The sequence below is a fragment of the Haliotis rubra genome, unplaced genomic scaffold (assembly GCF_003918875.1).
Source record: "Haliotis rubra isolate DU_JTF1 unplaced genomic scaffold, ASM391887v1 Scf329, whole genome shotgun sequence".
Classification (NCBI taxonomy): domain Eukaryota; kingdom Metazoa; phylum Mollusca; class Gastropoda; order Lepetellida; family Haliotidae; genus Haliotis; species Haliotis rubra.
The window spans coordinates 868,396-893,085 of record NW_025767001.1 but is presented as its reverse complement, the minus strand read 5'-3'; the positions used below and the strand labels follow the sequence as shown (position 1 = coordinate 893,085).

The following is a 24,690-nucleotide window of genomic DNA, read 5'->3' as shown; positions in this document are numbered from 1 at the left end:
AAATGTTGAGTAGAATATATATTGATGGAAACAAATAAGGGAACACCACTTCATTGCGGTGTTCCTTTATTTTTAGACCCACAGTGCAATACAAAGCTTGTCTAGAATCCTGGCATAGAATAATGAACACTCACATCATTTCCCTAATTATGTTACCAACAGCCCTGTAGCCCAATTCAACTTCCTATTCATAAATATCACTGATCCATTAAGTACTGTCAGCACCCTATAAACTTACATGAAGCTAATTTCTCTTCTTCTTTCACATGAAATCTATACAAATTTAAACTTTTCAGAATGACAGCTGGGCATAGATCTACCTTGAAAATATATGCAATTCTTGATAATTACTAGGCAAAAGAAATGAAAGACCATTTTCTTTCAATTTACAATAGTGTATGTCATTAAGTGACCTGATGACTTTCAGTAGTAAGTATAAAAGTATGAAACTTAAACACAGTGAATTAGAAAAGAGTCATAAATGACGTTTTACCCAGTGTTACAGGTGCTCTCAGTCATATTTGAAATGTCCAGAGCTTTTAGAGACATCTTCACTTGTTGCAGTCATTTAAAGATATTGAAGCAAAGATTAATCTGACATAAGGGCATCATTTTTTTAGTGTTTCATGTAGCCACAAATTCTGAACATGGGTCGGTCGGTCGGGAAAAAATAATTAAAATAAAAAAGGCAATATTATCTGAATAATGTTCTTGATTCTCATTTATTGTAATTCTTATTACAATTTCTCGCGTTCTTTGGACTTGTGGCAGCGACTGATTAAAAGAGAAACATTATATATGATGAGGCAGTACATTTAAGGTTTGAGTCGGCGGTGTTGGAATGCAAAAAAAAAATGGGGGGGGGGGCAATAAAATTAGAAGGGTCGATCAGGCGATGAGAAACACATAAAATAAAAATGCTACCCTAACGATCACATTCAGATCTATCAACTTGGCTCATACAAACCTACAACAGCAAGTCCAGGTTAAAACAGTTCTGATTGGTCAAGACACTTTAACACAGTCTAACTATATCTTCAGGATTGTCGTTTAACTTTGCAAAGACTTAATGAAAACTACACTTGGAATGACCTTTGGTCCACACATATTCGGTATAACTAGCACTTCTTGACAAAGACAACATTACAAGTCTCACATGTGTCATGAATTAAATATATGGCCACTAGACACAAACACAAACTGCTCAAGACACTGATGAGAGAGATTACTGCATGCAAGATGCCAACTGCCGCCTCCTCCTATAGCACATGTGACTGTACACAATATGGCACACAAGTAACTGGAAAGAGATTACACTTCAGACTATGAAAGAACCACGAGATAATAGTATTGCATCAGCCATGCTATAGTTGCCCTCAGCTAAATGGAGTTTGACACATGTCCACAGGAATCTCAAACTGGCATGCCATCCATCGTCAATAATTCAGGTTTCAGTCCTCCTTCTTCAAAGAATACAGCTGATATGCAGTGTAGGAAATATTTGCTTCTGACGGATCAAGCAAAGCCTTGGATCCAGCGAGTACTGAGACCAAAAAGTGATGAAATATCTTTGAACAAACTTTGTTTCATGCATGACAATGTGTGCAAGATGGGTTTAGTCCCATGGATGCATGTTCTTCATACAGCTTTAATGTCAGTGAATGGTAAGGTCCACATAAAGTTTATGCATGGAGCAAGGCTTATTCAACTTAAAGAGTTACAGCAAAGAGCATGGTAAAAATATACACACATCATTACTGCATTATATACCAGCTGCAAGCATACTCAGTGAACATTAAAATATTGACGATGCATGGCATCAACATGATCAAGCTGAATAACCTACACATAATCCTGCATCTCAAAAAATAGGTTCTCAACCGTAGGCTTTTGACACCGAAAAAGATTACAATGCATATTGTGTCATCAGTATGGTATCAATCGTACACTTGAATTATTTCCAATACTTCAGGCATACATACAGTGAGCTCAAACAAGCCAACTTGTGGCCTGTCTAACCCTGTACGCTGTCCTTCTCGTGGTCTAAACCATGTGAAATATGTATAAATGTTTCATTGGTGAACAGTAGATAAAAAACATTTCAAACTTGCAAGTCCTGATGGTCATGGAAGGCATGTTGTAAATCCAGCTTGAGACTAGTGCATAGACCAAAGTTACTTGTGAGACTAGGTATTGAATAATGCATGCCTATATGTATGTGCTTTTGCACACACCTTAACAATACAACCTGACAAGCTTTGTAAGATTAAAACATGTAGATGCTGATGATTCAATCATTCTAACATGGAACTATAAAACCGTGGTTGTTCATAAACCACACAAACTTGATAAGGACCAGGGTCAAGATTTTCGGAGCTCTTTTAGAGCTAAGATAGTGGTAAGTTAATGTTAATGTATGGCTTTTACGACCATCTTAATACTAGGAGAGCTTCAAAATCTAGGCCCAGCTCATTTTATCTACAGGGGTGGGTAAAATTACTTGACTGTCCAAACTACCATATGGAAGAACTTCATGTTATGAAAACATAAATTGAAACAAAATGCAGGTAAACCAAATATAGTTTTGACAAAAATCTCAAGCCCCCATGCAGATAAAATGGTATTGCCCTTTTCTAAGCACAGTTTTCACATTATAGTGCTCATGCCTACTTTATATGGGAACCAGTAACTGGCTGAATTTTGATGGAATGAACGGTCAAGAAGAAACAAGCTTTTACAGCAATTCAATTTCAAAAGATGTTCTCCATTGTCTCCATGTGCCATACTTTACTGCAACCTCCACAGCACCTTGAGTGAGTGTGTGTGGTCTGACACAGCTGTAGCAATATTCAAGCAGCATCACCCCAGAAGCTTCAGACTGTACCCACATGGGATTCAAACCATCAGACTGTACCCACATGGGATTCAAACCATCAGACTGTACCCACATGGGATTCAAACCATCAGACTGTACCCACATGGGATTCAAACCTATATCTTTGGCAGGTCTAATGAACACTCTAACCACTAGGCTACCCCACCACCCCAAACAGCTCCTGGGCTGTTACTGACATTCTGCAGACTACCATGCAAACCCATCATGTACTCATTGGATTGGCGGAACTCTCTCTTCCATCTGTAGAAGGTCCTCAAGGAGATGGTAGGGTAATGGCTACAGAACTCAAGAAAGTCCATGTTAGGGTTCTGCTGGAGGAATAGGTACTCCTCTCGACTCTGCTTCCTCGCCCGGGGTGAGAAGAAAGACTCCTCCTTTACCATCTGGGATGACAAAGCTCCTGAGTCGAGATAAGATGGAGGAATGCTGGTTGGCACGGAAGACATTCCCGGAAATGTTATCCCTCCTAAATTGGAGCTTGAGGGTTGAGGTACTGTTGAGGGGAAAGAGTCCAGCTTTGTGTGACTGTTGGTTTCATTGAAAGATTCCTCTTGTTTTATTGCCAGATATTGACTTGGGGCAGTGTCAGGAGCTGTTGGTGAAGCACTAGACTGGGCTGAAGACATTCCGGGGAAAGCCACTCCTCCAAGACCAGATGATCCTGCATGAGTTGTTGCTGGAGAAGAAGCACGCTGCTCACTGATCTCATCCACAGATTGATCTAATGGAGGAAGACCTGCTGATCGGCAGATGCTCTCCACAGCTGCACTAAGAGACTCTGAAGAGCTCAAGGAGCTCACAATCCCAGGCGGATCAGGACTGTCTGTTGAAAACATGGCATGGTCAGGAATGTCTAATGCTTTATTTGATGGAACACCTGGATCACTATACATCTGCAAAGACTGTCCATCACTTGCTTCATTGGCAGAGTCAGGAGAGGAAGCAGCTACCTCGATTTGATTTAAAGTATTCTCATGATCATGATATTGCAGTTGCCTTTTGAGAGATTCTGAACTCATTTCCACCTTCCTGTTTTGTTCAGCAGAGAGCTCTTTCCACCTGTTGAACACTTCCTCAGGGACTACAGTGAACACCTGGCAGAAGGCTTTGTAGCTTACATCTGGGTGCTGCTCAAGGTACTCCAGACTCTCACGAATTTCTCTTCTCCACCGATAGAAAGTCCGAAGCGAGATGAGAGGGAACGTTATTGCAAACTCGTTGTAATCCATGTAAGGATTCATCAGAAAGAAAAGATATTCAGTCTGATTGACCTTCCTTGTCTTGGTGAGAACCCAGTCTTCGGGCGAGTTCCCGTTATTGCTGTCTGCTTTACACTGTTCATCTGTTGTCTCTTCCTTCTTCTGAATAAGTGTTTTCCATTTTGTGAAGACAGTTTCAGGCACCTCTCTGCAGTAAAACGAAAATGTCTTGTAATCAATGTCCGTACTAACTTTCAGCAAACTGAACCAATCTCTGACCAGCTTCTTCCACCTGCTGAACATCCCTGCTGGAACAGCGGGAAAGAGTTTACTGAACTCCACTATACTGATCAATGGATTCTCCAGGAGATACAAGAACCCAGGTTCTCTATGATAACCCTGTTTGGTGGCATATGTCTCCCCATCATTCACCAGTGCTTGAAGACTACGAATAGGATTCTGATCCTGATTGCCAGAACCTTCTTGGGAAGTCTTTAATCTTTCCTTCCACTCATGAAACATTTCTTGGGACACTTCGGGGAGCTCTGACACAATGTCTTGATACGATGCATCAGGATGTGCAGAGATGAATTCGATGATTGACTTGATTTCTCTCCTCCAGCGATAGAATGTTCCTGTCGGTGTGTCTGGGAACAATCTCAAGAAACCTTGAAGATCAATATCCGGGTTCCTTTGAAGGAAGCAGTATTCTTGACGACTAGCTTTCATCAGTGCTTTTCCACTGACTCTGGAGTTGCTGAAGGTACTAGTAAAATTATCACAGCTAGTTGGACTATTATTGCTTTGGGTGGTACACTGTTCATCACTGGACGACAGCTTCACTTTCTTTATTTGATTAAGAGGCGTTTGAACATGATTATCATCCTTTGAAAATTTCTCAATTTGAGAACTGAGATTCACAGAGTCATCCTCACAGCCATTCATCAGTTCTTTTTCAGATAGCACAACCTCCCTCCATTTGGATACAACTTTTTCCGACACCTTTGGGTATGTTTTGTGAAAGTCCACAAAAGATATGTTGGGATCGGCACGGAGGACATTGATCTGGTCTTGTATCTCTCTCCTCCACCGATAAAATGTCCTCACGGATGTGTTGGGAAACTGATATGTAAACCCTGCAAAGTCTATGTTTGGGTGCAGCTGCAGGTATAGAAATTCATGTTCATTAATTTTTCGGGAGCTCTTCTCTTCTCTATCAATGTTCAGATTCTCGTCTCGAGGTTCATCATCGTAGTCATCTCTATCACTGTCCACAGTTAATTTTTCAGTGGTAGCATGATCTACTGAATCAGACTGCAGTGATCTTGGAGATTCTTGTCCATGGGCACTAAGAGATCCTGTTCTTTTTCTTCAACTGATGGTTCTTTGAAAGAAATCCAATATCAGTTTCATCCAAATCAGAATGACTCATTTTGTTCGGGACAGATGTTAAATTCTTTTCAGAAGAATTGTCACTTGTGCTACCATTTTTAGAGCTTTCAGAATGACGTGTATCGGACATTGGTAGCTGAGAAACCTGACTAGAATCCATACGTGCTAAGCCAGAGAGATTCAGGGCGGTTCCCCAAAAACCAGGGTAGTCTCCCAACCAGCTTCCACTCATTCCTGGCCACGTACCAGGATTGGTTGAGAACCTACTCTGCTCCTGGGCAAGTCTCTGTGACATCATTGATGTCCACAAAACCTTCTGGGCTTCCTGAATGTGCTCAGCAGTGGACACAGCCTCTCGCTGGAGGTTCAGGATTTTGTTCCTATTTTCCCTCAGCACATTCTCCCTCCAAATATTGAACACTTCTTCCGCCACTGTGGGAAAACACCTTGAAAACAGTGCATAGTCAATGGAAAAATTCTGTTCCAGGAACTTCCATGCTTGAAGGTTCTGTTGTTTCCAGATCTTAAACACATGCTTTGGGAAATTGGGAAAATGTTTGGCAACTTCTGAATATTCTGCAGTGATATTTTTCTGCATAAATTTGAGGACTTTGTGTCCATTGTTTTCATCATCCCACTGTTGTTGGTTTGGCACAGGGCTGGACTTCCTACTGTCCAGGTCAGTCTTCAGGGATATCGATGTCATGTGATTGGTAGAGCCGGTTCCAAAAAGGTAACCCTTCTGCATCAATGATTTCCAGAATATAAACACATTTTCTTTGGCATGGGGGATATACTGGATATATTCTTGATATGTCATGTCTGGATGCTGCTCTAGGAAGATGTACTCGTCCTTGATCCGTCTTTTCCATCGATAGAATGTCCGCTGTAGCACCGATGGGCAATGGCGCAAGAACTCAGCATAGTCTGTGAAGGGCGTCATCTCCAGGACCTCGTACTCCTCCTTGTGAAACACTTCCTTCTTGTGGCTGTTAAGCACTGGTTCCATGGAGGCAAACTTCCTCTTCTTGCCACTCAGGCTGTTATCAGGAGTATTTGCCGGTGACCGATTGTCCAGACGAGGATGCACATGGTCCGGAGGGTTGGGCTGAAACATAAAGTTTCAATTAATTGGGGAGTAGTGTTCATTGGTTGGTTACATCAGAGTCAGCAATATTACAGCTCTATCAGAACAGCATGAGTGGAATAAGTTTAATACATCATATAGCAGGAGGGTTGCACGAGAGGACCAAGTCTGCAATGGTTCAGGTGAGGTGAGGTGAAATTGGGTTTTACGTCATGCTTGAGAATATTTCGCTCATATGACGACGTGCATGCGTGTGTATGTGTATGTGTGGCTGCTTGTACTAGCCCAGACTGAAGCTGGTTTTATAGTGCTAGCCCACTGAGATACCATGCCGCAGTGAAGCATGAATACCCCACTCAGACACATTATACTGACTCCGAGCCGACCAGTCCTTGTTGTACCCATTAATGCCGAGTGCCAGGCAGGGACCAACAAGTACCATATATAAACGTCTTTTGGTTTGACGCGGTCGGGGATCGAACCTGCGACCTTCCGCTCTCCAGGCGGACGCTCTAACCACTACACCACGGAGGCGGTCTGCAATGGTTCAGGCATCAGATGTTTACAACTTTGGTGAAACCAACAGCTTGGGAATGGAGCTGACATCTCTAGAAACACAATTGGGGCAAAAGTAAGATTCAAACCCACAAAGGGATGCTCAACGGACACAACTCTGCACATCAAATTGATTGGCACACCAAATTGATTGGGCCACATGTCTGATGGGAAGTATGGAATTAACCCAGAATGTGCAAACTTATTATCAGTTTGTGACATAACATGTATCCACATCGTCCTACTGACCAAGGATTATCTCCCCTTATAGAGAGCAATAGAGGCCAAATCCTCCTGAACCAGTGAGTGAGTGAGTTTAGTTTTTCATCGCTTTTAGCAATATTCCAGCAATATCACGGAGGGGGACACAAGAAATGGGCTTCACAAATTGTGCCCATGTGGGGAATCGAACCCGAGTCTTCGGCGAGACAAGCGAACACCTTCACCACTAGGCTACCCCATAGCACCCCACTCCTGAACCAAAGCACACATGCATAAAGGAATGTTAGCACTACAACCATTTGAAGGTTTGTTTGCAATATGAGAGTTACGATCATTGTAGCCCTCAGAGCACTTGAGCAACAGGGCCCAGAGCCCCAGACTTGACTTTGTACTAGCCAGTCTGTCCACTTAGTACCATTGGACAAACAAAGCTACTTTCAATGAGGACAGATGTAGAGAATCACACCTGTGGATGGTCTGCCGGCTCCTGCTTGACCACAAGGTCGATGGGACTGGTCTGATGGTCTGTCTGGGAGGTGAGGGTCTTGGCCAATGCACTGGAGGAGAGAATCTGGGGGAATCTGCAACACGACATAACTGGATAACCAGAGGCCAAGCCTAACACCGTGCACAACTGGGTCTCAGTAAAATAGAGCGAGTACAGTTTTACATGGCTTTAACATAACAGGAATGTACAGGATTTCATTTTGCGGGTTTATGGACCATGGGTTGAAAGAATGAACAAAGCATGAACTGACATTCAGACAAATTGTAACCACCAAACCAACTCATTAGTCAGTTGTTACAGCATGCAAGTGGTGAGAATAGAATAGAATAGAATAGAATAGTAGAGCTGTGACGATATATCGTAGTATCAATCATGATGCTTTATCTGACGATAAATATATCGATACGTTTTTTCGTATCATGATATGTATCGTTGACCTTAAAATTGTTAATTTAATTAGATATTGACGGTGAAGTCAAAATTTCTTGCTATTAGCATATATGTTTTTTAAGAAAATAACTAAAGAAAGCATATCGTGATATGCATCGAATCGAATCGTATCGTTTCAAGATATCGCGATACGTATCGTATCGTGAAATTTCTGTATCGTCACAACTCAATAGAACAGAATAGAATAGAATAGAATAGAATAGAATAGAATAGAATAGAATAGAATAGAATAGAATAGAATAGAATAGAATAGAATAGAATAGAATAGAATAGAATAGAATACTTTAATGCCTTTTCAGGAATTTGTGTTACATCAGCAGAGCTACTGATACATTAGAGAGATACCAAACATATTTACATAAATTCTTTGATTTAGGTATCTTCACATTTGTTTAAGAGAGATATGGTACTTGGAATAAAGGATGTATGGGCTCTCTTAGTTTTCACAATTGGAACTTTGTAGCGGCGGCCTGAAGGGAGGAGGTTGTATTCCGAATTTAAGTAGTGAGTACGGTCAGATATGATTTTGACAGCTTGATTCACGATTTACCTCTCATATATTGATGATAAACATTCAAAACAAAAAAAAACTATATTTCCTGTATATTCTTGACTATACTAGATCACACCAGTATTGTTGAGATGAACTAGGCATAGTTTCACCTTCACAAAACTTGTGGTTTCTATTGCTGAATAAGAGCAACAATAAGCTTATAAGAAATAAGAGCTCTCTGTATGATTCCGATTCTATCATAAGCATGTGTTTCTGAATCTCAAAAAAATGAGAGTACCAGGTGTTAGCGGAAATGTTGAATGTATCCTGTTCCACCAGGGAACACATATATTATTGCCAAATGGACAGAAAACAGGCTATAACAAAATTTGAGGAGTGAGTGAGTGAGTATGGTTTTAGCAATATTCAAGCAATATCGGGGCAGGGTAGTAAGTGACTGAGTGAGTTTAGTTTAGTTTTAAGGCGTTTTAGCAATATTCCAGCAATATCACGGCAGGGGACACCAGAAATGGGCTTCACACATTGTACCCATGTAGAAAATTGAACCTCGGATCTTCAGCGTGACGAGCGAACGCTTTAACCACTAGGCTACCCCACTGCCTCTCGGGGCTGGGTAATTTTAGGAAATTGTAGAGTGACCTCAACATCAATCAGTACATCACATAATCATGCCACAAGTTTAATGGCTGAGATAGTCTACCTGTCCTCAGCAATCTTCCTCTTCTTGCCACTGTTATCAGGGGTGGTGGCTGGGGATCGATTGTCCAAACAAGGATGTACAAGGTTGGGAGGGTTGGGCTGAAACACAAAACACTGGTAAGTAAGTGAGTGGGTTGATGAGTGGATAAGTGGGTTGATGAGCGGATAAGTGGAGTTGATGAGTGGATAAGTGGGTTGATGAGCGGATAAGTGGGTTGATGAGTGGATAAGTGGGTTGATGAGTGGATGATTGGGTGTACGAGTAATGTGTACAGGAGTGGGTAGGATTTTTTCATTATAACACAGCATGTCGATGAGTGGATAAGTGGGTTGATGAGTGGATAAGTTTCATTATATCACAGCATGTCAGTCAGAAAGAGGGAAAGCCAAAAGTGATACATGTCACACCACCAACACAGGTATGGCGACAGACAGATCACAGTCATGCAGGGGTGGCTAGGGTGCAAACCGACAGGAAGCAGAACCTAGCCTGGACAAGGAATACTCTACATGCATCACGATGCCCTTACCAACCTGTTGGCTGCTTTGTAAACATTTTACTACAGTGCCCTTTTCCTCAGTTAAAAATGCAGAGCCAAACACAGGACATAAATACAGTATGGCCAACCGACTTGTAAGGTCTTTTCAGGATGAATGCTATTAGATTCTATAGAAGTAGTGATGAAGTAAGTGTCTTACCTGTGGATGGTCTGCCGGCTCCTGCTTCACCACAAGGTCGATGGGACTGGTCTGATGGTCTGCCTCGGAAGGAAGGGTCTCAGCCACAGCAATGGAGAACACAGTTGGTGTGACCCTGGAAATTTGACATCAAAACATGACTCCATAACAAGGTCCGGGTTTGATAATGGTGATTTTATCTGTTTTTAAACAAATTGAAACTGTGCTGTCAAGAATGTTTCATGATCTGAGCTAAAAAAGGCTGCCTTTTCTTCTTCCATCCATCTTTATTTTGGGGAAGAGATTGTAGGGTGCTTCCCCTAAAAGTTAATGAGGCAGTGAGTAATTGACGTAATTCTATTTGTAGTGATTGTCCGTGAGATTGAAGAGGTAGTCAAATGTCAATTGTTTTCAGCTTCAGCAAGTCTAATTTAGAGTTATCACCCTTGTACAAAATTTCTGGCTTGATAATTTATAAATGTTTGGGGACTGGACAGTTTCTATAAGGCTGGTGACATAAAAGTACCAGACAGTGATCTGAAGCCTTGTTCTGACAGTGAATATTCATAGGTGCAATTTCATTATTCAAGTTGACTCACATTTTGTCCCATACATAACTTATCTTATTGAAAAGTGTATATCTAATAAAACTTCAAATGGAGCATATTCACGCACTCACTCACTCATTCATTCATTGTTTGGGAGAGTGCTACTTATTGCCGCTGACACTAAATATTAGGGGTGACTATTGAGGTCCAAGGAACTATTGCGATATCGATAGCCTATCACAAGCTACTATTGCGATGTCGACAGTCTATTGCAAGCTACTATATGCGATATCTATTGCGATAGTTCAGACAAAATTCAAATTTCTGATAAATTGCCATGTTCTACCAACTTTGTTTACATTAAACTACTTAAACCATAAAAAATGTGTTCAGTTGTTTATTCCTTATAACTTTCAGGTCAGTATTGGTCAAGTTGTCATGATGACTTCTTCATGAAAATGACTTAGTATTAAAACATTCCACAAGAAGCCAACACATTCGCACAGGATTTAATACTATTTATTACAAAACTGTGGTTTGCAGCCTCTTTGATCCCCACAACTTTGTATGTAAAATAACATACAAAATAAAGAATAAATACTGGCTCTGTGGCTCTGTCACATTTCTGACAAATGGTCACGTTTAGTTTCAATAGAAAACACTGTGTGTAAAGGTTGAAAATTAAACAGTTCACAGGTACGTTTTAGTTTTAACAACATGAAGATGAAAAAATATATCCAATGCACTTATCAGTCAACAGACTCAACAGATTTAAAGAAGACAATAATCTTTTGTCACTATGAAAGTATCAAGAAATCTCACAAATAAACCTGTCAGCAGATAACTTGGTGACTCAAGTTGAAAGATAGGTTAAAGGTCACATGCAACCAAAAATCAAACATAATTAAAACACAATTATCACTTATTCATGACATATAATATACATTGCTGGTTATGAAAAAACATATAAACAAAATTATAAGCGTACAATCGCAAATCAAATGTGCAATATTGTGTACTTCGGTTTACTTCCCAAGAAACGAAGCAGCCGGGATACCGAACCCAGTCAGAGCGGGTGGGTGTGCACTCAAGTGTAACGGCTGGTTCATTTGCAGATGCCGCCTTCACGGCTCATTGTGTGTGTATATATATAGATGTTGGGTTTTGTAAATACATGCTCATTTTTGTGTATAACATTTTGCAATCAACAGACATCATAACATGTCATGTGTTCAAGTATCACACCTGCCTGTCTGTGTAATTACATAATGTGACAGAGACCTAACTCGGGCCATAAATCAATGCATTTTGTTTATGGTGTATAGCCTGATTGGTGTTAAGTTCAAATTGCATGTGGTCAGTGATAGCAGCTGTGTATTGAATATTGTCATTAGCAGACAGGCAGGCAGACACACAGGTGTCAATAAAACAAGACATTGAGTTTAGTCTGTGACAACGACATATCTATATCACAGTTGGAAATTCTGTCAACGCTAAATAATGGCATTGCTTTTGGCATCGAACTGAGAAAGTGACTCGTAAGAAGAACGGTGGTGAAATAGACAAATGAAATTATATAAACAGTTTATTTACTGTCATAACATATAAAAGCTCACTTCGTGAGATATCAACAAAACATTAGAAAAATAGCTCACACCAAAGCCTTCACCGAGCATTCACCGGACAACCGCTTCCAAGCTGCGCGAACCTATTTCACTGCGCACATGCTATAAGCGCAGCCCAGCTGTTGAAACCAGTTTTCCCCAGAAAAGTCTGGGGAAAATTAGTCAAACGTTTGAACTCCGATTTCGCGCGGTTTTTTTCATCGCGTTATTTTTCAACTTTATAAGTTGAATTTGCATTTTTGACGATTTGTTTCGGTAAGTCCATACCGAAAGGTATCAGAATCTGCAAAGTTGTGTTTTACGTTGCATGTGACCTTTAACATAATTGGCAAATGGCAATATTTCACATTAACTTTGATTTTACTCAAATAGTGTGATAAAGGCAGCTAGTAGTTCATTCTTTATCTTGGTTTTCAACTTTCCAATTCTTCTTTAGAAACAAGAGTCTGTCCATGTGTGCAGATTTAACAGTCTGCTAGTCCATCCATCAGTTGTGAGTGAAACACTCAGAACAGGCAAGGTCGTTCCTGACCTCAGTTTTAACAGTCTCATACAACATGGGCAAGGCAGAATCTGAGAAATACTGTCGCGAGGGGATTGTGCAATGTGGTTCCAAAACTCTCAACATGTTCCTAAATCCATCATTTTGGACAACACTGAATGGCTGCAAATCTGTCACAATAAATTCAAGAATGGCTGCCGAAATGTCTCTTGCTCATTTTGACGACGATAGTAGAGTAGTGTTGTCATTTAGCACTATCAGGGTTGTTTGTCTCATAGGCCTACCCTTGGTTGGGGCAAGCGCATCAAGAGACAAGACCTGCCTCCGCTGCACATCATCAGTCAAATTGGTTGTATTTCCACAATGTAACTTCAATATCAGCTTACACTTCCGACATGCAACTCACTTCTTGTCCACTTTATCTGTTTTTACAAACCCAAAGTGTTCCCATACAGCTGACTTAGCTGACGTATTGTTTACGATTTCAAATTTCGCAAAATCCCCGCTGTCAGCTTGAGCTGTCATTTTGGTAAGGGGGATAACTCTACATCCCCTTATATCACAGCAAAACGCTGGCGCTTACAGCAAATAGAGATTAATCCCAATCGGGGTAGGACTGTAGGACAGAACATGTTTTCAAGTTACCGTTCTTTATAAAACAAATTAAAGCGATAGTATCAATAGTTGATGCAACTATCGATGCATTGCATCGTCATTTCATACACCTATCGATAAAGTACTATCGGGGGTGCTCACAATTGCGATCAATCGATAGTTCGATGCATCGTTACACCCTTACTAAATAAAAGTTATCTTATTAAAAAATAGGGAGTGAGTATGGTTTTACACCGCTTTTACCAATATTCCAGCAATATCACAGCGAGGGAGACCAAAATGGGCTTCACACATTGTACCCATGTGGGGAATCAAACCCATGTCTACAGAGTGCTGGGCAGATGTTTTAACCATTAGGCTGCCCAACCACCCTTATCAAAAAATAAGTATCTAAAAAAAAAACTCATTCCAGACTTGAGATTGATTTCATTCATTCATTCATTCCGCCGACATATAGCTGGAATATTGCTGAGTGCAGCGTAAAACTAAACTCAATCACTCATTTATTCATATTTATTCTATTAATTATTTATCTATAAATCAATTATTCTCTGGGGTTTGGGAGACTGCTATGTATTGCTGCTGTCACTAATTGTCTTCAACTGTTTTTAAATTATGGAAAGAAATAGAATCATGGTTGAACTGAGTACAGTTACAACTGGAATTTACAAATAAAATCGTTATATTGGGAATGAAAGGAAAGAACAATAATCTTCTTAATGAAATCATTTCAGTAGTCAAACACTATATCTACAGATGCAGCATAAATGGTTTCAGACCAAAATTAGAATATTTAACAAATGAAATTGTCCGTCACTTTGATATGTCAAATTGTGTTTACCTATCAACGGGAACTGAACAATTGTTTTTTCAATATTGGTCAACTTTACATTTATTACTTGGAAATAATCCTGCCAACTGTACAGTCAGTCAGTTGTACATTTCTATAAACGTATACATATACCATTGTATTATCATGATTATTATGAAACTTATCTATACATGTCCGCCTGTACCATGAAATATGGAAAATAAAAATTTTTTAAAAATATATTAAAAAAATGTTTGTTTGCATATCTAAGTCATGTTTCCATGGAAACAGCAAAAATTCTGTGTCTAATCCCCAAAAGGCACATCTAGGGATCATGGTTGACATGTGTACCAAGTTTGGTTAAACTATCACGAATAGTTTAGGAGATATGCTTCGGACAAAGTGTGACGGACGGACAGAACTCGTTTCTATATTTGACAGACCCGAACGTTGCCAACAGCCCATGACATGAGCTCACTGCACTTTCAGCCAGACGAGCTAATAAATGGAATCAGTATATTTGTCAACACATAATTAATGAGAACCAAACATCCAGTTTGGTGGTATCACGTTGAAATGTTCATGACAAGTCAATGGCTTGACCAGTCCACTCACTCACCTCTCTGCCTTGTCATCTGTGTCGTGAATAGTTTCCGCTGCAGACTCTTCTTCCTCTAGTCTGTCCTCTTCCTCTGCCTTGACTTCCGCCACGGTGAAAGGACTGACACTCACACTGTTGCTGCTCCTTTCACTGTCATTGTCATTCACAAATCTTGATATGTCCATTTTAGCACTTGCAGACAGCATGCTAGGACTTAGCGTCCAAGCTCGTTCTTGCATAGAAGTCAGTGACAGGAAGTTGAGACTAGAGTTACCTCCCCTTGATTCGGGGATCCCATCCTTTGATGGCACATCACGACTAGAGCTTTTATCACAGATAGAATCGGAGTCATTTGTCACATCATTTTCGCTCGGTCTTGAAAAAGCAGCATCGTCTCCTTTTGAATAATCACCCACACCTGACCGGTAATGATCCAACGGTTTGTGTTCGCTTCCGTCATCACTTCCCATATTGGATGCATCTGACATCTCATCATCATCATCTTCATCACAAATTTCATCATCATCATCATCGTCTTCATCTTCATCATTGGCAAGTTCAATGCTATAGTCATTTTCTGATGATTTTTGTTGAGAAGCCAATGCTTCTACTCGGAGACCTATCGGGCGATTGACAACCTCTTTGATGCTGAAGTTCTCTTTCGTGCCCTTGTCTATCTCCAAACAAACAAGTCCAACGACTTCTACAGTGTGTTGAAAGCTGAGGTACTGCATACAAATTCGTCGAATAGACTTGATAATTTGAGGAAAGAAATTGTGAGGAGTGCCATCATCATCATCGCCAAGACTGGTGCCTCTTCTGAAAAATCATCATGAAAAAGGTTCAATATAAAGGCCACCACATTCAACAAAATCAGATTTAGTAGGACCTCACTGAGTCAAACCTGTGGGGAACTGGGTGTCAGTGTGCAAAGCAATCTTAGCTCTAAGGTGAACGTAACTCCCATACCTTAACACAGACTTACGACTGGCGTAGAGCTAAGGTTGTTTTGGACAACAGCACCCTTGACTGCTATCCAGGGTTAAAAAAAGCCAACAGTCACTTCCCAAAAATGTTATAAGAGATATCACATAATCTTTCAAGCAACTCTAATAGATAATGACAAGACTCCAATAGTGAGTGAGTGAGTTTAGTTTTACGCCGCACTCAGCAATATTCCAGATATATGGCGGTGGTCTGTAAATATTCGAGTCTGGACCAGACAATCCAGTGATCAACAGCATGCAGGGATTGGGATAGAGAACTTTGACAATGGGTCATTTTCAGGATTACTAGCCATTTTCTGATTTTAGAATGGGCCACTGCCCTTGTATCAATAGTAAACTTCAAAATTTTAATGGGCCATTTTTTATTCTAATCTGCAAAATGGACCAGACAATCCAGTGATCAACAGCATGAGCATCGATCTGCACAATTGGGAACAGGTGACATGTGTCAACCAAGTCAGCGAGCCTGACCACCCGATCCTGTTAGTCGCCTCCTACGACAAGCATGGGTTACTGAAGACACAACCCATGACATTGATGTACATTGAGGTGAGGTGAAATTGGGTTTAACATCGTGCTTGAGAATATTTCGCTCATATGACGACGAGCATGCGTGTGTATGGGCGGCTGCTTGTACTAGCCCAGACTTAAGCTGGTTTTATAGTGCTAGCCCACTGAGATACCATGCCGCAGTGAAGCATGAATACCCCACTCAGACACATTATACTGACTCCGAGCCGACCAGTCCTTGTTGTACCCATTAATGCCAAGCACCAGGCAGGGACCAACAAGTACCATATTTTAACGTCTTTTGGTATGAGGCTGTCGGGGATCGAACCCGTGACCTTCCGCTCTCCGGGCGGACGCTCTAACCACTAAACCACGCAGGCGTGTCTCGATGTACATTGACACATAAACAGACATGATATAGTTAAAAACACAGACCCCTAATGGAAGCCATTGCTGGGATTCAGACCCACACCGGTAGTGAATGACAGTAAAAATTCTCAAATAAATAAATAAATAAATTCCCAGTGCCTCTGAATTGAAGACAAAAGAATATTAACAAAATCAAATTCCCTGCTTGTAACATATTCCAGCACTGTCACAGCAGTGAACATGAGATATTGACATGACACTTAAAAACCTTGAGAAATCCCTACATCAAGCTATACTAGAAAGCAGGAAGACTTCCTTTACATGTGACATAATAATCTGTTCATGCTTGAAATCATTTCATCTGGATGGCTCTCATTATCCTGTCTGAATTCATCTCAGACAACCACTGGCCTGACCAGTAAGAGACTCTGGAAATGTCAATAACTCATTAAAGCTGACATGGCAAGAAAACCAAGTCTTGTTGACAATATTTCTAAAAAGACAAAAATGACTCCATTCTGATTTAACAAAACCATTATTAGTATTTAATTCTTATGCATGTGAACCTCTCTTTTAAAAAAACTGTAGTATGCTTAAATTTCATTTTATTGTAATAATATGCAGATTTATTTCAGAATCTTGTCAACTTGTTTTAAATTTTATATTGTGTTAAAAGACCCCGAAAATACATTGTGCTCATCATGATTATTGTGTTGACATTGTGTTGCTACTTACGACTGCATAGTTACAGTGTGACTATCAGTAGACCATCCTTTCCTCGTGTGCCCATATTTAGCCTACTGGTCTAGACATAATTAGAATTGTGTGTGATACTGGGACATGTTCCTGAATAAATCAGGCTAATAATTAACTGTCAGATTTAACTACATTGTAACATGTAACAGAGAAATGAGAGTCTGAATGTCATTAACTTGCTTGCGTCAATTGCTAATTAACCCTGCCAAGTAACTTTTGAAGTAGGGTTGAGCAGGGGGTTTCTCTGAGACATTTTCAAAAAATATATTGACAGTTACTTGAAAATATAGCCTGAATATTCATTCTGAAACATGTTGCCACTAAACAGTGTTGAATGACAGGTTACCTTCTCAGGATATCGATGCCTTTCCCTTTCATCGTGGGGGTTCATGCTTGATAATTGTGATGTAAAATTGATTCTCATGACTTCACATCTTGGTATTGTGAATATTGAGATTGTTGTGTTTCATTCTTGACACTAATGGACATTTCAAAAGTCACAGTAACAATAAAATCAACTCGTCAGTTTATCAACACTGTCTCCTTTTATGGAATTTTTAAAGCCTTAATATTTTCAAATCACAACCTAAATAAACCCACTCTGTGCAAAACAAAAGACAATACAGCCTCACTATTAAACATTGATTAAAATTTAAATGAACAAAAACATGCATATTAAATTTTTTTTAAATTCAAATTAAATATTCACTTAATTACTGAAGGTAAATACTGTCATTCCATGTCAGTTCTCATCACAATGTTATCGACAAAGAAGTATGTATAAGATTGTTTTCTCCAACGCCACATGAGTGAGACAGTGCGATAACGTTATGACATTTATAACCCAAATAGACTCCAGACATCTCATAATCCCCGACACCCCACGTGACTAAGTCTTATCGTACAATGCAGTGTGGCAGGTGGCATGCTTTTGTTCAACCCGGCCACTTCAAACTCGCTATCAACAAACGCTGAGTGTGAAAATAAGCGGTGAACTAATATCGAAATATAACTTAGATCCTGGGATGGTATATCATACACAATGAACACATATGTCGCTCGCAAAACTACATTTTCAAAACCGTTCAGGCTCCGTGACCCGAGCTGCCATCTTGACCCTAGAGATTGCGTGCCAAACGTGACTGTATAATGTGCTATTTTCAAAACAAATCCACGACAAGTAAATTTACTAGTGATGCACGACGGAATTCGTCTACATTTACGTGGGCAAAATATCTACTGTTTATAGGCTCGTGTCGGAGTCATTTCATCACTTACCCACATTCGACACAATGCGAATCGTGAGCCTCCATTAAATGCCACGCGAGGCTGCAATCTTTCAATCCGATTCGGCTCTTCAATTTCTTCCAACGGTCGTAAGAATTGCCGAGGTAAACCCTCCGAGCATCCCGCCATTTTGTTGCTTCTTGTTGTTTTCTTCTTTTTTCGTGGAGAGGTTTTCTTGGCCTGCCAACTCGCGGAAACTGGGTTTGTTCAGACGGTTTGCCATCCTCCATGGCAGCCATTTTTGTTGGCAATGTTTGGGCTGACTGACCCAGTTCGGGATAACGGGCGCTGTGGGCATGCGCCTGTACCCCTCTTGTGTCGGGAGCGTCACGAATGAGTAACTTCACTAATCCTTGTCATTTTGACTGACATGTGTCAATTAGATGACACTCGCGCACTCGGCGGTGTGTGTAAGGAAGTGACACTTGCATCCCTTCGTGACATCAAAACTTGTGACTGTCATCGAATACCTGTGCTGTGATTTTGACGAAATTGGCCCGTTGACATAAGTGGTGTCTTGTTGACATTGCGCTGTGGTGTCATGTGATGTGAATGTAAAAGGCAACAAATAAATAATAAACATTTTTTACGATTAACATGGGTGGTTGTCACTTCCGATATTGAGCTATTTAAAGTTATTGACTGTCACCAAATCGTCATAATTATTGTGATACGTTGTCTGATAACTTTGCTGATACGAGATGTCACTACTTGAACCATCCTTGTACATGTTGTGTAACCTATTGGCAAAGGGGTTTAAATATGTGTGATAAGGTCTTTATCAGCCCTACTGGTATCACAGTATACATGTCTATATCAAGTGCTGTCAATCAACCACGTGCACCTGAGATGACTCTGTTGACATTCGTGGAGTGTTGTGGTGAGACGGGTCGGATTTAACCAATCCAAAGCAAGCTCACTGGCTGACGACACAGAAAGTGGCCACTTGTTTTAAATGGCACATACATTCAAAATAATAATGAATTACATGGGAATTTTTAAATGCCATTAGAAGCAGAAATGTTCATTGTCATCAGTACAAAGAATCTCTGTTATAAGTAATATCGAAGAGTCAGATGGGGTAGCCTTGTGGTTAAAACCAGACCATATACCAAAAAACTCACTCAGACCCCCTCCCAACAAACGCACTGCAAACCACTCCTCTCCCTTCGTATGAAAAAAGGGGCGATGGGGTAGCCCAGTGGTTAAAGCGTTCGCTCGTCACGCTGAAGGCCCGGATTCGATTCCCCACATGGATACAAAGTGTGAAGCCTATTTCTTGTGTACCCCGCCGTGATATTGCTGGAACATTGCTAAAGGCGGTGTGAAACCCAACTCGCTCACTCGTATGAAAAGAGGATGTCAAAATTCCTACTCATATAATTCAACAAACCCTAAATTGCGTGGATCGATGCTTATGATATTGATCACTGGATTGTCTGGTCCGGATCCGGAACCACGGGCGTTAAAGCAATGTGATGGAGAAAGTGTACTCACTTCATGCACATTATTGGGTTTAACCGCTGTGCACCTATACGACACTAATGTATTAGATTACACAAAGAATAGATTCATTAATTTCAAAAACAACAATTTACGTAGGTTTGCACTGGCGGACAAAAAGCAGCCCCAATCAGCATGTTGCCGTAATTGCCGACGTCGGAATTGTAATCTTCGGAAAAAGTACAGAGCGGAAAGAATTAAAATTGTATTACCTAAAACTTCCTCGATTAATTTTTTCTTTGACAACCGCAATTTCCGCTGCTCGGTATTTTTGTGTCTTGTCATTATATTCAATAAAAAGTTGATTTCAAATGTCGAACCCTTTAAAGGAGAATACGAGTGAATTGCAATAATTTGATGGGTGAAAGATAAAGTCATCAGAAACATATTCCCAAATTTTCAATTAAAAATTATGTATAATTATGTTTTAATCGCGAAAACAGTTTCTGTAAATCTCAGCTTCGGCCATTATGCATATTTCGCTGGAACCCACGTGACCTTTCCGCTCGTGACGTCAAATGTGCCAGGAGTCCGCCATATTGCCAAAGACCAAGCGCTACAGTAGTACAAATCGTGTTGTTTCTGTCGTTTTTGTAAATGGTACTGTCGGTAAGCTTTGTATAGGGGAGCAAGAGTTGAGACGATGATTGACAGCTCAGTTGTGTTGAAACCGATACCTTTGTCTACGTCAGAAGCTACAGGGGAAACAGGTTCGGATCGGCGAAGTGAGATAAAAATTTACATCCACGTGGATTGCTGACTTATAAAGATTATGTGCATCGTGGTATATTGAAACAGAAACGGAACCCCTGTTTCCGTTTTGTAAATATGAAACAGGAGATTAGGTGGTCAAAATAGACTTTTATTTATGGATACTGCTGTGACGATGGTCACACTAACTGTCACTGTGTCATGATAGATGCACGGGCGGATACAGCTTTCTGAGAAAGCGGGTGTGCAGTCTTGAGAAAGTTGGAGTGCACGCTTCACTTTTACGAGAGTTTCAATGGTCATGAAATAAACTTTCAGGACAAAAGGGGGTATGCACACCCCTGCACACACACACATGTGCACACATCTTCCCCAGCTTGATCCCACTATATGAGATGCACCATACGATATATTTTGATGTTTGCGTTTTGTTTAAGCCACACTTAGCATTATTCCAGTTACACGAAGGCGGTCTATAGAAAATCGAGTCCGGACAAAACAATCCAGTGATCAGCAGCATGAGCATCGATCTACGCAATTGGGATACGATGGCATGCGCAAACTAAATTAGCGGGTTACGCTAACGATCCCGTTACGAAAAGCATGGGTTGCTGAAGAGCAGTTCTTGCCCAGATCTTCAAGGTGAGGTGAGGTGAAGTGAAATTGGGTTTAACGTCGTGCTTGAGAATATTTCGCTCATATGACGACGTGCATGCATGTGTATGTGTATGTGCGGCTGCTTGTACTAGCCCAGACTGAAGCTGGTTTTATAGTGCTAGCCCACTGAGATACCATGCCGCAGTGAAGCATGAATACCCCACTCAGACACATTATACTGACTCCGAGCCGACCAGTCCTTGCTGTACCCATTCATGCCGAGCGCCAGCCAGGGACCAACAAGTACCATATTTTAACGTCTTTTTTGGTATGACGCGGTCGGGGGATCGAACCCGCGACCTTCCGCTCTCCGGGTGGACGCTGTAACCACTACACCACTACACCACGGAGGCGGTCCGGATCTTCAAGGGTCCAATATGATATGTATGAATGGATGGGTGTTTTGGTGTTTGTTTGTTTTCTAAATACGGTTTTTTAGGATAGTTTCACCACATCGCTATGGTTTACTTCCATTCCGGTTTCCAACACACAATTTAACAATAGGGGGTTAACAATTAACAAATGCGGAAACTTCTCTTTGTTCCTTTAAAGCAAAGTGTTCAAAGCCTCGATGTCCGTGAACTTTTAACCAATGGATGTGCTATACATGTCGTAAGAGTCTTTACAAGGGCTGCGCCTATATGGTGCACTTAGTCAGGTGTGAAAGTACAGTTAGCCCTTTAATTAGGACTAATTAATCTCTTATTCCGCTGTCAACTGACAGCCGACAAATGGGAAAGAAATTTTCAGCTCATTAGCCGGGAAAATCTGTGATTCTAACCATTCGTCCAGTTTTACCAGACGAAATGGCGGCGGAGAAAAGAGAGTGAGTGAGTGAGTTTAGTTTTACGCCGCACTCAGCAATATTCCAGCTATATGGCGGTGGTCTGGAAATAATTGAGTCTGGCCAGACAATCCAGTGATCAACAGCATGAGCATCGATCTGCGCAACTGGGAACCGATAACATGTGTCAACCAAGCCAGCGAGCCTGACCACCCGATCCCGTTAGTCGCCTCTTACGACAAGCATGGGTTACTGAAGGCTCATTCTAACCCGGACCTTCACGGGTACGGAGAAAAGAGAAGTACTGGAACTGCCTAGTTGCTGGTTGCAATGCATATGTGGTAACACAGAACCAGGTGTAGCATGCTGTTCTGCAGGTGAACCCCACCCACCCTCCTGCATGTACCCTTTGAGATGGAGGTTGAAGTGTGGTGGGATATTCCGTGCTGCAGTTTAACATGGATGCCCCGCTCAGATGCAGCATACCGCCTCTTGACTTTAGTCGACCATCCCCTTAATGCTGGGCACCAGGCAAGGTAACAATAAGTATCATCTATTTAACGTCTTTGAGTATGACGGTACCGAGGATCAACCACCGACCTGCCGCACTCCGACAAAACGCTCTATCCACTGGATCACGGGTTAGTCAGACAGTATACAGCCACCACAATATCTAGCCAAAATTAACATTAAACCGGAGAGTTTGCCCACTTTCTTTCTTCTGTACGGCAGTTTAGTGTCTCCGAGTAAAGACTACAATATGTGATACTAGTACCAGAGCACGCACCAGTATATAATGTCTTACCGTACCTGTCCTTCCTATAGGTAACACTGTAAGAAGCTCGGCGACATTGCCAGTCGCGTAATCTGAAAAGTATGCATTTTACTTACAGTCGAACTTGTAGGCGGGCCAGAGTTTAAGAAGTAAACCTAAACACAAATAAAGGGCCTATGCTTTTTGTTCCTATCTGCATGCATGCCGATGTGCCTAAAATGAAAACTGGAAATGTTTTGGATCAGTACGCCTTCAACGCACGGGTACGTAAATTGTTAAAGGACGGCATATATCTGTATTTATTACCTACGAGGGCGAAAATATCGGGGTTCATATTTTTCATACGATGCCCTAGGGCAAAATATCACTTTGTCATGTGACGTGACGTCATGAACATTGCTATGACATCACGTTTCTTCTATGACGTTGCGTTCTACATAGGCGACGGCAGGTAGCTAGCCTATGTTTGAAAGTAGATTTGGTTTATTTTTCTCAATTTGACGACTTCGGTAATAAACAGAATATTATATGAGTGCCCATATCATACTATGTTTACGACACTCATGCCTATATATCGGTATATCCCTCGCTCTCGCCCGGGAAATACCAACATTTAGACACTTGTGTCGTAAACATAGTATGACATGGGCACTCATATAACATCCTCTATTTATACATGTGCACATATTACTTTTGCTTAGCAACCATTGTTTCTGTGTTTCGTCGTCTGTGATTCATTAAACAATTGAACGTGACGTCAATGAACAGGACAGTCACACTTGCTTAGCGTGTTTTACTGCACAAATGCACATGAAGGATAATAAAGAAATTATTAGACTCGCAAGTGTGCCACACGACTTATACGAAACTCGTGCAAAATTGTGCTCGTTTCGTATAATTTGTATGACACACTTGCTCGTATAATAATCTCTACTTCTCTACCACCATGGTGATTCCGGATTAACCATTTGATATTAGATGTGGTGGGTGGGAGGGGTCGGGCCAGGATTGTTTCGAAAAAACCGAGTTATCTCAGAAAATACTTGAAATAAAATACTGAAGACTGTCTTGTGCACGCAATGTATTTTTTTCACAAATGAAACGTTGCAACATTATAGACACAGAGAGGCATTAATGCTTCATTCATACTTCACATATATTTAATAAGCAATTCAAACTAAACTGCCAGAAATACACATTTATATAATGGTCAGCTGCAACATGTGTTATATTTGGGATCACACTTTCTCAGTAAAGTACAGATTCTAGTTGCCTCGTTGGGTTGAGTCTCAACCGGATTCGAAATCATACTCAGGCACCTAATCACCAGCTTGTCAGATGGGTACACAAAGTCCCCATCTTGACTGTCAGTTGCCCGACTTCCATTTTTGTGGAAGAAGCGTGGCTGAACGGTTGGATGGCTAACTTT

The 24,690-nt window shown here is 40.9% G+C and overlaps 1 protein-coding gene across 1 annotated transcript; it reads right to left on the bottom strand.

The window, feature by feature from the left end:
- Positions 1-300: 300 nt before the first annotated feature.
- LOC124284094 lies at positions 301-19,408 on the bottom strand. The gene is given in 7 exon segments (XM_046720154.1): positions 301-5,447; positions 5,449-6,595; positions 7,818-7,932; positions 9,524-9,621; positions 10,222-10,336; positions 14,921-15,721; positions 18,823-19,408. Coding segments are annotated over 7 exon segments (4,944 nt in total). The 5' UTR covers positions 19,071-19,408; the 3' UTR covers positions 301-3,027.
- Between the last annotated feature and the right edge of the window lie 5,282 nt (positions 19,409-24,690).